Source organism: Pipistrellus hanaki (assembly GCF_964339955.1).
Source record: "Pipistrellus hanaki genome assembly, chromosome: 2".
NCBI classification, from domain to species: domain Eukaryota; kingdom Metazoa; phylum Chordata; class Mammalia; order Chiroptera; family Vespertilionidae; genus Pipistrellus; species Pipistrellus hanaki.
This window is the reverse complement of record NC_140504.1, coordinates 93578072-93594358: the sequence shown is the minus strand read 5'-3', so window position 1 is coordinate 93594358 and position 16287 is coordinate 93578072. Positions and strand designations below refer to the sequence as shown.

General features: G+C 41.3%; 1 protein-coding gene across 10 annotated transcripts in view; it reads left to right on the top strand.

Annotated features, from left to right (window-relative positions):
- The window catches only part of MED12L (mediator complex subunit 12L), a 355232-nt gene that overhangs the window by 77115 nt on the left and 261830 nt on the right, over window positions 1–16287 (top strand). For all 10 annotated transcript variants that reach the window (XM_084875885.1, XM_084875893.1, XM_084875891.1 and 7 more), the window contains exons 6-11: window positions 2375–2544; window positions 3347–3457; window positions 4458–4727; window positions 8420–8569; window positions 9901–10000; window positions 10319–10455. In XM_084875885.1, the coding sequence (XP_084732011.1) occupies window positions 2375–2544; window positions 3347–3457; window positions 4458–4727; window positions 8420–8569; window positions 9901–10000; window positions 10319–10455 (938 nt within the window). The remainder of the gene's footprint in view (window positions 1–2374; window positions 2545–3346; window positions 3458–4457; window positions 4728–8419; window positions 8570–9900; window positions 10001–10318; window positions 10456–16287) is intronic.

Below are 16287 nucleotides of genomic sequence, written 5' to 3'. Positions count from 1 at the left end.
AGGAAGCTAGTCAGTCAGGGACGGAGACCATGAGGGGAGGAAGAAATAGAAATGGGGTACCCAACTAGGCGGAGTTACTAAGCAACCCAATTGGGCAGGGAAAGAAGGGCACACATGAGAAAAGAGAGGTTTAAGATACATGAACGTTGATAAGACAGGTAGCTTAGAAATAACCAATCACAAGGCCATGAGACAAATAAACCAATCCCAAGGATGTCACTAAGGCAGAATTCCTTGGAAAGACCAATCAAGAACTAGCAAGGCTTCTACTCATCCCCTAGATTAAAAATCGTGCTTCCTCTTGCCCTCTCTCCTCTCTCTGGCACACAATGGGTTCCCGAAGTTCCTGTGGCAGGGGAGCACACCCCTAAGCCCACACTGCGTATGGCTATGTGGGACTATGGACATGGATTAAGAGACTTTAATTCTCTTAGATGCTCCAGTAAACTTTGGTTCCATTACTCATTTTTGTCTGCTACATCATTCTTCAATTTTGGGAGACAACAAACTTGGACTAAAACCCCACATTTTGGTTTTAATGGGATTACAGATCCTTTTTGTTGTCATTTTTTTCTGTAGCGACCATGTATTTCTTCTATACTAAACACAACAACAAAAACTTTAAAGTTGGGTATGTGAATGTGTGTGTTATTTTTAGCTCTTGAGGGTTAAGTGTTCTGTGGGGATATTGAGAATAATATCATACATACTAAGAATGAGCTAAATAGTAAGGCATGGCACACAAAAGCTGGGATTTTGGTCCTTGTAGTGTTTGTTTTTGTTTATTATAGCTAAGCTCCACCCATCCATTGGATGGTTGGCATTTTATTTTGTTGAACAAGTGAGTGGCATGAGACTGTTAGTCTGTATCAGGGGCACTAGAGGATGACAACATTGGTAATTCACTCTTTGTTTTTAATTCCAGTGGATTCATTTTTTAAAAACTAGATTTTTATTGATTTTAGAGAAGAAAAGAGAGAGAGGAGAGAGAGATAGAAACATCAATGATGAGAGAGAATCATTGATTGGCTGCCACTGGAGATTGAGCCTGCAACCTGGCATGTGCTCTTGATCGGAATCAAACCTTTCATTCCACAGGCTAATGATCTATCTACTGAGCCAAACCAGCTAGGGCTCCAGTGGATTCATTTTAATGATGTCATCTATTATCGGTGGCAAGTATTGACCTAGTATGGCTTCCAGCATGAGTGATGGCCCTGTCCCTGTGCCCCCAGATGTGGAGCAAACCCTGAAGCAGTGGGAGTATCTCTTCATGCTTTTGTGTTTGCTTATTATTGGAGGTTAGCACCTGCATTTGAATTTCAGTTTTAAATTAGACACAATTAGAATAAGTGGCTTAGACCACAACTTAATAGTAGTTATCTCTGGGTACTATTATCAAGTAAGTTTCATGGTATTCAAAAAGGAAAAACAAAACTCTCAATGACTAACAAGACGTTTAGTATCTACTCTTGTCAAATAGTCAAAAGAGCTTCCTTTAAAAGAAGGTGGGAGAACCTATTGCCAAAGTAATGGGAAAACAGCGTTGAGTGAAAATGTTTCAGTAGGATGGTTTCTTCTGAGATGCCATTTGGCTAATCTTTGGAGAAATTTGACTGTGAGCATGTAATCATTACATTTTTACACACAGAATGGGCTCAGGTTGTCATCGCATCCCCTGTGATTGCAGAGGCAACATACTGATTTAATTTGTGCCCCTGTGGTAGACATTTTTGAATAATTTCAGTGATTTTTTTTTTTATGCTGACGTTTTCTATTTCCTTTGCTGTTTCCTACCTTTGTTGTTCACCACTCTTGCTGATTGCAGTCTGAGGAGAGTGCAGTAATTGCAGGTCCACACAGTTGTCTGAGGGGCCACTGCTCTGTGTCTTTGGCCCACGCGAATGCTGCCTTCTCACAGAGCAGATCTTAACTAAGCATGTTTGACACTTGCCTCGGACCCTGAAAAACATACACTTGGGGATTTTGTATTCTTTTGGTGGAGACTTGAAATTTCTCAAAGGACTCACCTCTGAAGTTCTGTTTCCTGTTTGTGCCTTTGGTGTTTTGGTTGTGCTAACTGCTGTTTAACATGGAAGAGCCCCTGATGCATCTAATTTGAGTGCAGATGTCTTCTTCTTGATGAGGGGTCGCAGAGGCACAGGATAGAGCTGGCTGGATCCCTGCTGCTGTGGAGGGCGCCACAGCACTAATGGGCATTATTTACAGGCTTGGGTGGGTGTGCCTTCCTGAAGCCCTTGCATGTGCAAAAGCCACTTCTAGCCATGTCACAGTTGTTTGTTTCATAAGTACATCCTTAAGATTTTCAGAAAGGGGTGAAAAGTTATTTCTTATACCATTTCTTAAAATGCAGAGTGGACACAAATATCTACCAGGTATCTTCAAGAGCAGCTGGCCAAGATTTCCGACTTCTACCACATGGCTTCCAGCATGGGTGATGGCCCTGTCCCTGTCCCCCCAGATGTGGAGCAAACCCTGAAGCAGTGGGAGTACAACGCGAAGCTGGCATTCCACATGTTCCAGGTAACCTGCAGGGCAGCCAAGGCTGTGCAGCATTCTTTTAAAAAGAGAGCAAGTTCCTTATCGTTTACCTTTCTGGGGGTTAAATTTGGTCTTTCTATGAACAGTACACTCAGAGAAAACCACCTGACATTTTTCACGTTGAATTGGAGTTAAGGTTGCACCTTGGTCCTGAGATGACAGCTGCCTCTCATACATGTTGACCTCCAGCTTTAATGATGTCAGCTCTGTTAGTGCTGTTGCTATGTAATTGCAATATTAAGTACGATCCTTTTAAACCTTTTCTTTTGCAAAAATTGGATGTGTACATTCAAAAAAAAAATCTTTGTACTGATGTCTCCCAGTAGATCTTTAGAGGTTTATTATTCCACAGATAGGTCACCTTAATTGGGCTCAGCTGCAATTCAAAATGCAGTTGGTGGGGCCTATATGGGCACTGTGGCACCCAGACAAGCTGATGTAAATCATATGGACCAGAAGAGGGTGCATGTGTCATACACCTCGAAATCTAGCCAGGTGCTTGATATAAACTTTTCAGTTTTCTTTCTTGCAGGAATCAATTTTTTTATTTTAAATTTAGAATTAAGCAGATTATAAAAAAATCACAAACAATAACAATCCCCCAAACCAACTATACAAAGCAATATTAGTTTTTTTTGTTTGAAATTTAGACTATGATTAATGAGTTTTACTACAACAAAATCAATAGTAAAATTATGCATAAGCATAAGAATAGCAGTGCTTTTTGCATTTTAGTTAGTTTTACTTTAACATTATTAGTATAATTTTTCTTTGTTCATTTAAGGAAGGAATGCTGGAAAAACATGAATATTTGACATGGATCTTGGATGTTTTAGAAAAGATAAGACCAATGGATGATGATCTTCTTAAACTCCTGTTACCATTAATGCTCCAGGTACAGTGTATATAACCACAGGCCAGTTGATTTCATGGGCAGGAAATGATCTGATAAGAAAAGCTTAGGTAAGTAGAGGTGGAAGAGGAAAAAAATTGCACTTTGAAATGGAAGGAAAAAAATTATCTTGACTCTACAACACATGAAATGATACGAGGCTTAAGTTCTGGCAGTCATTTGTAATGGGCATTTCAGAGTTTTAGCCACATGTCCTTTTTAAGTAATCTCACTCCATTGATTTCTCCCATCACTGAGCTAAGCAAACAGCTCTTTACATACTGTCCTCTTGTTCAAACAAATGTCTGGAAACAAAATAAGTCATCTCTTTTTAAGGACCCAGAGGATCTTTTATATTCGTTTGACATGTTTTGAGCCACTGTGGTAGGAACTTCCTATTTTAATGTCTGGTCTAAAATTTGTTGAAATTTTGGTTATCTGGATGAAATTTATTAAAAAAATTAAAATTTCCTTGGAAAGGTAATGCATGTACTTGAGTATTCAAACAGTACAAAAGAGTATCTAATGAAAAGTCACCAGCGCCCCCTTTCTGAGACTGACCCATGCTCCTGTGTGTCCCCTCTGGGGTGCCTGGGCCTGTGCTGCCCAGGAGAGGAGCCTCCGGCCAGATGTGGAGGTTAACTGTTGAAATTGTAACAAGTACAAATTGATATGTGTTCTCAGTACAAAATACACACCAGATTTCAGACTTAATGCAGAAAAAGCATATATGGAATGTCTCAATACATCTTGGTTTGATTATATGTTGAAATGATAACACTTGCCTGTATGAGGATAAATAAAAGATTCCTTTAATTTTACCTTTGTTTTTCCAATGGCTATTAGAAAATTTAAAATTACATATGTGGCTTATGTTATGTTTCTGTTGGACAGCACTGATCTATACATTACCTTTGAAGGTTGTCTTTTTAAATAAAAACTTTCTGTATTATGATAGTTATTTCACCAACATGACCAAGTCTGGTGTCCTTGTACTCCTCAGTATTCAGACGAGTTTGTTCAGTCGGCCTACCTGTCTCGTCGTCTTGCCTACTTTTGTGCCCGGCGTCTTGCCTTGCTGCTGAACGACAGCGCTGGCCTCCTCGCTGCCCACTCGCCTCACATGATGATAGGACCAAACAATGCGAGCATCCGGGCCCCCAGCCCCGGCCCCCCCGGCCCCGGTGTGAGCCCCGTGCAGCTCGCCTTCTCAGACTTTCTGTCCTGTGCACAGCATGGTCCTCTTGTTTATGGACTTAGTTGTATGTTGCAGGTAAGTCCTTTAACCTTGTTACTTTCGTTAGATTTTAGTGTAGGAGATAATTGTGGTGGGAATTGCAACAGCTTTCACATTACAGCTCTAGTTTCTTCCTTAACCACATAATTTACAGATTGAAATTTCATGTTTTTATTTTCCTATGTAAATCAAGCCAAAAGAAGATTAGTTGCTTTAGTTTAGTAGTAAGTTATTGTGCTTATTCTTCATGAGGGCCATTAAGTAAAACCTTTCGGGAATCCATGGAACAAGCCAACTGTATCACTGCTCTGGAAGATCAGCTTCTTCATGCAGTTTCTTTAGCTTCCTCAGTTTACATCCTGAGTGGTTGCCTTTTCTCTCTTTCTTTAAACCCAATAAGTCTGTCCTGCTTTGCTCCATTGAGCTTCACTGCTGGTGGCCTTGGACCATGCTGGCCCCTGGAATGATGCTGTTAGGAAGGAAGTACAGCACCACGCTAGAGGAGTCCCAGCTTAGTGTTCAGATCACACTTCTTGGGCTCTTAATGTGTCCACCTGTTGGCTAAGGGGCTTTGGGGCAGGCCTGGCCTTGGAGACACTCTGGTAGGATTTGCTGCTTTGTCAGGAAGACAGGCCGACAGGCAGTTTCTGAGACTCTGACAAGGGCTGACAGAGGGATGTACAATGAGCTAAGGGAGTTGAGAAGGATCATTTCTGATCCCACCTAGAATTCAGGGGAGCTTCCTGAGGACATAGTCCTGACTGCTGCTTACAATACAAGTTAAAAAAGGTGGTAGAATGTTCCTGGCAGAGTTCGCAGCAGGGGCAGAGGCCCAGAGGTTTGTCTGGCCCTCTTGTGTATTAATGGAACATGGAGTATAAAACTGTTGGGGGTCAGCACATAGAAGACCCTTGTACACCTTATGATTGGGTATCATTGGAGGATTTTGTGCATGGAAGTGACAGTGTGTGGATTAATTAGATTGTTTTAGCAACAGTAGAGGGACAACTTATGCGAGTAAGGAAGTGTGTGTGGGGGGGAGACAAGGCAAAGAAATAAGTTTGGAAGAGTCTAGGTAAGTTCAATTTTGGACTGATTTATCCCATAGGATCTCCAAGTGAGTATTTTCAAGAGGTTGTTACATGTCTGATTGTGTCTCCTGAACAAAGATGACCAGCCACATGTGGATTTGAATAATTCAGGGCATGTGGCTGTGAGGGGCGAGGTTACCCAAAGAATTAGTGTGGGAGAGGCCAGGTAGACCAAGAGGCATGAGTGGTTAAGAGATGGCAGAGAGGACTTCACAGAGATGACTTGGAAAGTTAGCCAGACTAGAGAAAGAGTGAGAGAGAATTTATTGTAGAAACAAAGATGAGGAGAAGAAGAATACTGAGCATGTTCTATGTTCTAGGCACTGTTTTAAGTTATATATTAAGTCATTTAGTTCTCAGAACCATCCTATCTGATAGTAATCTCTGTTATTTTTGTAACACTAATGATGAAAAGGTAATATAGGTCACACTTGAGGTCAGTGGCAAAGCTGGAATTCAGACCCAAATTCTGGATCCAGAGTCAACATTCTTCACTTCTTTAGGTACTGCATAAAGTTTCAAAATGGAGTTAGTAGTGGTAGAGGCAGTGCCCAGTGGATTGGGAAGGTCTGGTAAGAAGGTGGCTGAACTTGTCTTTGACAGTATGGCGGTGTCTTTGATGATCAGTTGGGTTTTGGGTGAGAAGCCAGGTTAAGGCAGGTTGACAGGTGATGCAGAATGGGGTGAAATAATGCTCCTCTTAGTTTGACAATGTGTCTATGAAGGCAAGAGATAGAAATCGCTGCTGTGTGAATAAGGTTGCTAAGGATAGACTAGTAGAAGTGAGTCTGGGAATGGTATTTGATAGATCAGTGTCCTAGATGTGGGAGACTTTGGAACTAAGAATGCAAGGGAAAGGCTCCATCATGGACAGGTGGTAAGAACCCACAGTGTCAGGGAAAAGAGGACAGGATGAAGTGGGCAGGGATAGGTGCCAGGGGAGACATGCATTGGACGGTTCAGAGACTTTATGATCCTCCTGTTTGCCATCTGATTTCCACAGACGTGTTTCCCTCCATACTTCCAAATGTAGTACTTTTATTTTTCTACTCACCTTTTAGAAAAAGGAAATGCTGCATTCATTCTCTCAGCTCTCTTTGTTTGCTGTTGAGTAGCATGATAGCAGAATGGTTAAGACATGTATTATAGAATCATTCAGACAGGCCTGACTTGGGCTCTGCTCTGCCAGTTGGTAACTTGGACCTTGAGGCTCTGTTTCCCAAGTGTGAATAGGGGATGATGACAGTTTTTTTTTTTTTTTTTTAATTCTTTATTGTTTAAAGTACTACATATAGTATTACATATGTCTCCTTTTTCCCTCATTGGCCATCCCGACCCCCCCAGCACATGTCCTCACCACCCTAGTGTCTGTGTCCATTTGTTATGCTTATACACATGCATATAAGTTCTTAGGTTGATCTCTTACCCCCCACATCCCCCTTTCCCTGCCTTCCCTCAGAAGATTGACGGACTGCTCAATGTTTTGCTTATTACCAGACTAGAGCCTAGTGCATGGATTCTTGCACCAGTGGGTTCCCTCAGCCTGGCCTGTGGGGATGTCGGAGAGCTCCTAGATTGTGAGAGGGCAGTTCTTGACACTCCAGAATTGGGCTCTGGGTGCATCACCCAAGAACCACAGCTGCCAAGTCACCACAGATCAGCAGCTCCCGCGTTGAACATATGCCCCCTGGTGGTTAATGCACGTCATAGCTACTGGCCGGTTGGCGGGGGTAGGGGTGGGGTTGTTCACTTAGGCTTTTATATATAAGATGGGGTCAAGGTTATGAGCACAGAAAGTTTTCAGGATAGTGTTCAATTAAATGTGAGTTATACTATTTAATGTGCATTTCAGAGGCAGCAGGATTAATGTAAGGGTGCCAGTCAAGTGTGCTGGACTCAATTTGGAGCTGTTACTAATCTCTGTCTTATGTTCCTCTTTCATACAGTTGGGAAATGGGGTTGCTGTGACATAGAAGTAAGGTGGTCATAGAAAGTACTTTGTGCAAGCTGGTTGAGTAAGACAGTCTGTAAGGGGCTCAGTCAGGGTGGTTGAGCTACAACCAAGGGCCAGGTGCAGCCTGTGAACTATAATAGTTTCATGTTTCCAGTGAGTTATTAGGACACGAAAAAAAGAATATGAGAGAGAAACTATAGATGTCCCAAAAAGCTTAAAACATTTACTATCTGGCTTCTTACAGAAAAAAATTAGCCAACCGTTAATCTAGGATTATTGTCTACCCACCCAGCATTTATGAAGCTACTTACTGCACCATTACTTGAAATATTTTTTAAAATTCCTTTTTATAGTTTATAACCTTAGAAATTACCTATTTAATGCCATCTCATTTTTTTAAACTTCATGAAAAATTGTTTTAAATGGTGATTATTTCATTTTTATGCTTCCTAGGTTTCCTGTACTAGGTAATTTCTTAATATTATACCTCCTTCCTTTCAAAGTGGTAATTTTGTCTTAGTTTTGACTTATCACTTGAAAAGATGAGAATGGGATATTAAAATACTCAAATTTTAATCTTACTGATAAGAAACTGTAATAGTCATAATAAGGTGTCATTTTACTGTGAAGCTGTTGTTATACCTTTTCTTTCTCTTATCTGGATTTTCCCACTTTCTCTCCAGACTGTCACTCTCTGTTGCCCAAGTGCCTTAGTGTGGAATTATTCCACAAGCGACAGTAAAAGCGCGAACCCAGGCTCACCCCTGGATCTGCTGCAGGTGGCTCCCTCCAGCCTCCCCATGCCTGGCGGGAACACGGCCTTCAATCAGCAGGTAGACTTTCTGTTGCAGTGATTTGATGGGGGTTCTCATTCTTGAGTCTTCAGGGCTTCGGTGCCATTCCCAGCTCCGCTCCCTCTCTCTGAGTAGCCTTGGGGGATGTATTTAGCCTCTTTAACCACAGAAGTTCATGTTGCTCTCTTTCTTCTCACCTTTTTGCCTAGCAGTTCTTGCAGAGTTCTGCCACCCAAATGGTAATTATAACGGTGTTCCACAACTTTCAAAGTAGTGGTCTGTGATATTTAGTAATTATTATGTTTTTATTAGTGCTGGGTTATTTGGTTCAAAGACTTAAGAAACTTGAATCAAAGAATGGTGACTAATACTTAGAAAAAGGTCTCTGTTTTTTCAAAGCAGTCTTAATAAGTTAATAAACATGATTGGTTGCTTTCATACATAGAAGAATGGCTTATAGATGATATTTAGAACTTTTACTTTCTATTGATGTTCTAATATATTTTCAGTTATAAAGATTTTTTGTAAGCATTTATTATTGAAAACTGGCATAGAATCACCACCTATGAATTTAATTTAATTTAATTTTTAAAAATATATTTTATTGATTTTTTACAGAGAGGAAGAGAGAGAGATAGAGAGTTAGAAACTCTCTCTAGAGAGAGTCATCAATCAGCTGCCTCCTGAACGCTCCCTACTGGGGACATGTCCACAACCAAGGTTCATGCCCTTGACCAGAATCGAACCTGGGACCCTTCAGTCTGCAGGCCAATGCTCTATCCACTGAGCCAAACCAGTTTTGGCCACCTGTGAATTTTAAAATGCACTCTTGGTGAAGCCGACTGAACTTCCTACAATGCAGTGAAGACTGCAGTTCACTGTAGGATTCTCTGTTCATGTGGAAAATCCTTACATCCTATCTGATAAAAGAGTAATATGCAAATTAACCATCATTCCGCTACACCCACAAGCTACACCTACCAGCCAATCTGGAGCAAATATGCAAATAAACCTAACCAAGATGGCTACAGTTTCAATTGCAGAAGATAAATAAACCTTAGATACCAGGGCCTCCACTTGGGTTGCCAGGGGGTGTGGCCAGCTTGAAAACCACCACACGTCCCTTGCCCAGGCTGCCCATGCCTCAAGGGAACCCCTCCCCTGATCTGGGACATCCTTCAGGGTAAACCAGCCTGCCCCTACCCATGCACCAGGCTGGACATCCCTTGAGGGGTCCCAGATTTCAGAGGGTGCAGGTGGGCTGAGGGACATCCCCACCCTGCACAAATTTTGTGCACCGGGCCTCTAGTGTTTTAGATAACCACTGTGGCTCTCCAAGCACAAGTTAATTAGAAATGCTTATTTTTCAGGTTCGGGAAAGGATTTATGAGGTAGAACAGCAGATAAAACAGAGAGGCCGTGCAGTGGAAGTTCGGTGGTCTTTTGACAAGTGCCAAGAGTCAACAGCAGGTACAGAACACAACGGAGGAGTGCTTTTGAATGTGGGACTTTATATGCCATGCTTCTGATTCTTATCACCCTGTCCACGTATTGGATAAGGATGCTCTCTGCTCTCTGTCGGAGCCACCTAGTGAATTCGGAGGAAGTTCTTTAGTTTATGCCCTTAGAACCTGGTTGTCTAACTTGCCACGTTTGGTTTTGTTGGCAACTCTTCTATGCTGGGAATGATTTCTTAAAATCCCCTTTGCACCCATAATAATGAGTTTTGTACTGTGCTGTTTGGCCTCATTTAGCCTTTTTAACTGCTTGCTTAATTTCCATTTCTAGGGGTGACCATTAGCCGGGTTTTGCACACATTGGAAGTGTTGGATCGACACTGTTTTGACCGAACTGATTCTAGCAATTCATTGGAGACGCTTTATCATAAGATTTTCTGGACGCACCAAAATAAAGATAACCAAGAGGTAGTTATTTTTCCCCCCTCTTATCTCCTTTAATTAGCATATTTTCTTCTTTTTCATTCTATAAATTTTGCCAAAGATTTCACAATAAAGTGTAATACCTTGTGAAGAAGTTTTCACCCTGAAATCATTCTATTATATGACTAAAAAGTCCCACCATTATAAAAATGTCCATTGGGTTGGTCTACCTAGGTATATCGGTTGGAAAGCTTTTTCTTCCATCCTTTTATTGTCATTTCTTATAATTTTCATTTTAGAAGAATATACTTCACCTAGTGATTGGATTTTATGTAGTGGTTTGGCTTTAATCCAGTGAAAACAATAGATTGATCATATTAGAAATCACTGGATTAATATCTGTGGTTATGATCTTTGAAAAATCTGTAGATAGTATATTATACAGGATTCTTCAGAGAAATAGAACCAATAGGGAAAAAAATGTAAATAGCCTCTCAACTTTTAATATATAGATATATATGTGTATATATATCTATATATTAAAAGTTGAGAGGATATTTACAATCATTTGCCACATAACTATGTTTCAATAAATGACGGATTGCATATATGATGATGGTCCCATCTATTTATAATAATAAAAGGATAATATGCTAATTAGGCCCATGTCTTCTAGACGTCATTCCGGACATCCTTCCTGACAAAGCAGGGCTGGAGGGAAGCCAGCCCGGGTTGCGGTGCTTGTGGGTGGCCAGAGGAGGGAAGCTAGTGCCAGCAGTGGGGGGAAGGAAGACCTACTCTTAAATGAATTTTTATGCATTGGGCCTCTAGTCCACACAAATAAAAGAGAAAATTTGCAAATTGACTGTATCTTCGTAATGCCCACCAGCCAATCAGGAGTGAGTATGCAAATTAACCCAACAAAGATGGCGGCCTGTAGGCCCTGAGTGGCCCGGGTCTCTAGGCCTATGAGCGCAGACACCAAGTGCCTGGGGGTGGATGTTCCCAGCCTGGTGCCCACAATGCAGGGCTGGCTGCTGGCCTTGGGGATGTGTGCTCCACCCCCCCCCACCCCAGCCCAGTGGACACAAAGCAGGGCATTCTCTGCACATGAGCTGCAGAGGAAACACCTTTTCTTTTTTTTAAAAAAAATATATATATTTCATGATTTTTTTTTACAGAGAAGAGGGGAGAGGGATAGACAGAAATATCAATGAGAGAGAAACATCAATCAGCTGCCTCTTACACACTCCCCACTATGGGGATGTGCCCCAACGAAGGTGCCCTTAACAGGAATCAAACCTGAGACCCTTCAGTCTGCAGGCTGATGCTCTGTCCACTGAACCAAACCAGTTTGAGCATAAATACATATCTACCTTCTCTGACTGCTCATTGGCTGAGCTCCATGTACACCACCACTTGCAGTGTTCTTGGTAACTTGGGTAATAAGAATCCAAGAAGGTGATCTAGGGTTTTTCCTTCACACTCTTGGACGAAAAAACCAAGCGCCACTGCTGTAAGGGCTAAGAAAAGTCATATCCTGTCCTAGCCCGTTTGGCTCAATAGATAGAGCCTTGGCCTGCCGACCACAGAGTCTGATTTTGATTCTGATCAAGGGCATGCACCTAGATTACAGGCTCCACCCTGGCTTGGTCCCAGGTCAGGGATCATGCAGGAAGCAACCAATCAAAGTGTCCCTCTCACATTGATGTTTCTCTCTGTCTCTCCCTCTCTCTTCTATACTCTCTAAAAATCAATGGAAACATATCCTCAGGTTAGGATATAAAAAAAAGAAAAGAAAAAGAAATAAAGGAATGTTATATTCTATGAAAGACACATCTTGAAGGTGCCTAAAGAAAGTTGTCATTTTTTCATGGTGAAGGGACTGGAGTCCATGTTGATGAAAACACCTCGGTGGCTGTGGTGGCTGGCAGTGGCTGTGGCAGTGTAATGGGGCTGGCGTCTTCCCCTGATGATCCCAGTACCTCCCACAGAGAAGGATAGCCCCTGAGGCCATCAGTAGGATATCCCCTGAGGCCTCCCAGTCTGTGAGAGGGGCAGGCTGGGCTGAGGGACCTTCCCCCTCAGTGCACGAATTTTGTGCACTGGGCCCCTAATAATATTATAAGGAAGCTGAAAAATTCTTATCCCCTACTGATGCTATAGCTATTATAATGTTGTAGTACAGCGTGTTGCTCATGTGTTTGTGGTGATGCTGGTATAAACAGACCTACTGTGCTACTTGTCATATAAAAGTATTGCACAAAAGTATAGAATATAATACTTGGTAATGATAATAAAATGACTATGTTACTAGTTTGTGTATTTGCTGTACTTTTTATTGTCATTTTAAAGTGTACTCTACTTATAAAAAAAATTGGTATAAAACAGTATGCCGTATTAAGCCAGCAGCAGCCAGCCTTATACACCTTGTGTTTACCATGTTTGATTGCATCATTTTCTCATGTGCTCAATTTAGTCTCATGTTGTTTTGTGTGATAAAATATACTATTCAGGCTTCCAGCCTAGGTGTGTAGTAAGTTAGACCATCTAAGTTTGTGTAGAGCACTCTGATGTTCACACAACAAAATTGCCTATTGATGCATTTCTCAGAATGTGCCCTACTTGTTAATTGGTATATTGCTGTATTTTAAGGAATTGGCTCACATGATTATGGGAGTTGGCAAATCTGAAATGTGTAGTGCTGGGCAGTAGGTTGGGATTCAGGGAAGTGCTGATGTTGCAGCTTGAGTCTGAAGGCAGCCTGAAGCAGAATTCCTTTTTACTTGGGGGACTGTACTTTCTCTTAAGGTCTTTAACTGTTTGAATAAGGCACATCCATGTTATTGAAGATAATCTGCTGTACTAAATCTATGGATTTAAACATTATTCACATTTTAAAAAGATGTCTTACTCTAAATTGGAGTTTGACCCCAAAACATAGCCTAGCCATCTGACACATAAAATTTTAACGATCATACAGACAGTTGTTACCAGATGCTTTCCTAGTAATAAATTGTTTCATTACTGAACTGATCTATAAACATCAGATTTTCAGTGTTTCCCTCCCCCCCCCCCAACTCTTATTTTGGGGAGCAATAAAAAGTTTGTGTTCTTTTTACAATGGAAAGTGCCTGTGGTATGTCCAAGTTATGCTAGGTGCCAGGAATGCAGAGGTCAGTTTTAAGACATGATACCTGCCTTCAATGAATACCTTAGTTAACTGATTATAAGTACCTTTGGTTTTCATAGCAGTCTTTGGGAATTGCATATGTGGAAAGAAGAGAAAACAGAACCACCACAAATCTCCCACTGTCCTGCCTCCGTGTGAACTTGATGTGATTACTTCTTTTCCAGATTACTTCTGTTTTGGAATATTTGTGGGTCATCACTCTGCTTCTCAAATACAAGGATCATGCCAAGTAGGGTATCCTGATGCTGTGAGTGAGGCACACAGACCCAGTAAAATTTCTAACTCGAGCCTAAGTGGAAAGGCTTCAGTCCTTCCGGAGAGCATACTGATGATAAAAGTCTGCACAATTCTCTGCTCACTGACACAGGACAGAGTGTTACTGGGTGGACACTTTGAAATCTTTCTTTTTATAATAAAGACTTTCTTAGATAAAAGGCTTCAAGAGTGCTAAGATTTGTAATATGTAGACTTGAGCTATCTGGAAAGAAAGTAGGGCTACCTGAGATTCAAGGTGTGCTTTTGCATTGCTAATTTGCTTGAGCTAAATGTTGAGTAAAGACTATATTGTTTCCAGGTGAGAGTTTTACCTATTCCTGCAAACTGCTTCATTTAAAAAAAAAATTTTTTCTATTGATTTTTTACAGAGAGGAAGAGAGAGGGATAGAGAGTTAGAAACATTGATGAGAGAGAATCATCGATCAGCTGCCTCTTGCACACCCCCTACCCAGGACGTGCCCGCAACCAAGGTACATTCCCTTGAGCGGAATCGAACCCAGGACCTTTCAGTCCACAGGCCGACGCTCTATCCACTGAGCCAAACCGTTTTTGGCAAACTGCTTCAGTTTTATGGTTAGCCTGACTACGTACCTTTCTAGTTCATGAAATGGCTAACTTCAGAATTCCTATGCCTCATTCATGCACAGACTTAAGTTACAGGACTCTTAAAGAGAAAAATCAGGAGTGTCTGTATCAAGGGCAGAAACAACTGAATGTTTTTGATTAAACTTATATTAACAGATTCTCTCTCAAGCACAGTTATCTCCAATGTGGGTGCCTGAGGAAATGATTAGAATTTCTATTTAGATTACATTTTAAAACAACCAGTCTGTTTTGTCTAGGTTTTATAATAAGCATAATTGTTATTCTGATATTAGTATAGAAATAAATAAATATGTGTTGAGTGAGTTGTTTGCTAAAAAAAAGTACTGAGCTGAAAGGGTATGTAAGAAATGCTTGCCAAGCATCAGGTGAGGGACTTAGCCCAGAATGTGAGAAGTGCATGCCACTAGAGGGCGACGTGTGCTCAGGGTAGAGAGTCCTGGATCCTCTAGTCACAGACACACTTCACTGGAGGAACATCAGTGTTGCCCATTTAGGAGTAGTTATATTTCATGTTGACTCAATTCCAGATGTGTTACTATGCTGCTTAATGAATAAGACAAAAAAACTACATTTTAACCTGTAAGTCAAACTGGTCATCTTTTCTTAATTGGTCAGAAAGAGTAACTGAATGGAGCCTTCTAAAACATTTAACATGAAATTACTTTTTACAATATGACTGGCATCTGTGTGTGTGTGTGTGTGTGTGTGTGTGTGTGTGTGTGTGTACATACGTACGCGAATGGGCAATGTTGCCTCACTGTTTATTTGCCACAGGGTTTGCTGTTTTCTTGACTTCCGAGTCACATTATATGTTTCTGGAATCCAGGTATGAACCATGCAGCTGTATTGACTCTGCTCAGCTCTGTGACCTTGTACAAGTTACTGGTGAGCTCTGCTCCTTAGTGCTCTTACTTGTTAATCAGCATAGAGCACTTGACCCACTTGTCTCTAAGGAGACAGAGTACTTTCAGAATTATTAAGCACTATGTAAATGTGTTTAAAATTGTTATTGTTAGTAATAATCATTATTAGGCTTATATTAGAAGAACCAATATAGTGTTATGTTGAAAGTTATAATTCTCTGATAAGGAGGAGTTGTGTAAAGTGGTATGGTTGGTATTCAGAAACACATCTCACTTCTTCAAAACAAGCTTCCCCTTTTTGATTTTATAATTTGTTAGGGCTTAGACAACATGGTAGATAATAGGATATGCAGCAGCCTCTGCAGTTGCAGTGAGTCTGAGGTTTGCTTTTGCTGAAGTCATGTGCAGGGTCATGAACTGCCCAGTCTCTCTCCTCACATCTGTTTGTGAAACTTGAACTCCATTCACCGCGATCCCTTTTCTCTGGAACTGCTAAAGGAAATGCTTTTCTCTCTATTGTTGTGTGGGAGGGGGAGAACAACTGTCCAGATGGGATGAGGGGCAGAGGGCCAGCTTGTTGTGTAATGTCTTGGAGTTTGGTGAAAGCCCATTGAAAACAGTGATGTAGGAGATGGGATTTGAGGCCTTGGCTGCCCTGTGGTTGGAGTGTGGTCACAGAGAGTAGCAGCTGACACTGTGCCAGGCCTGTGCATGGGGTGTGCCAGGTCTGGGGCATGCTTTCACTCAACTCACATAAAATGCATTGTTCCTTTACCCTCCCTCCTTCTCCACTATCTCCCCACTCCTCAGCTACTGCTTCTGTATCAGGGTTTAGGTACTAGTGTAAGAGCATGCAAGTACAAATTTCAAAACACCCTCAGTGTTAGATTTTCTAGACCTGTGCCACTTGATTTTCCATTCGATGGAGAGTGAGATGTG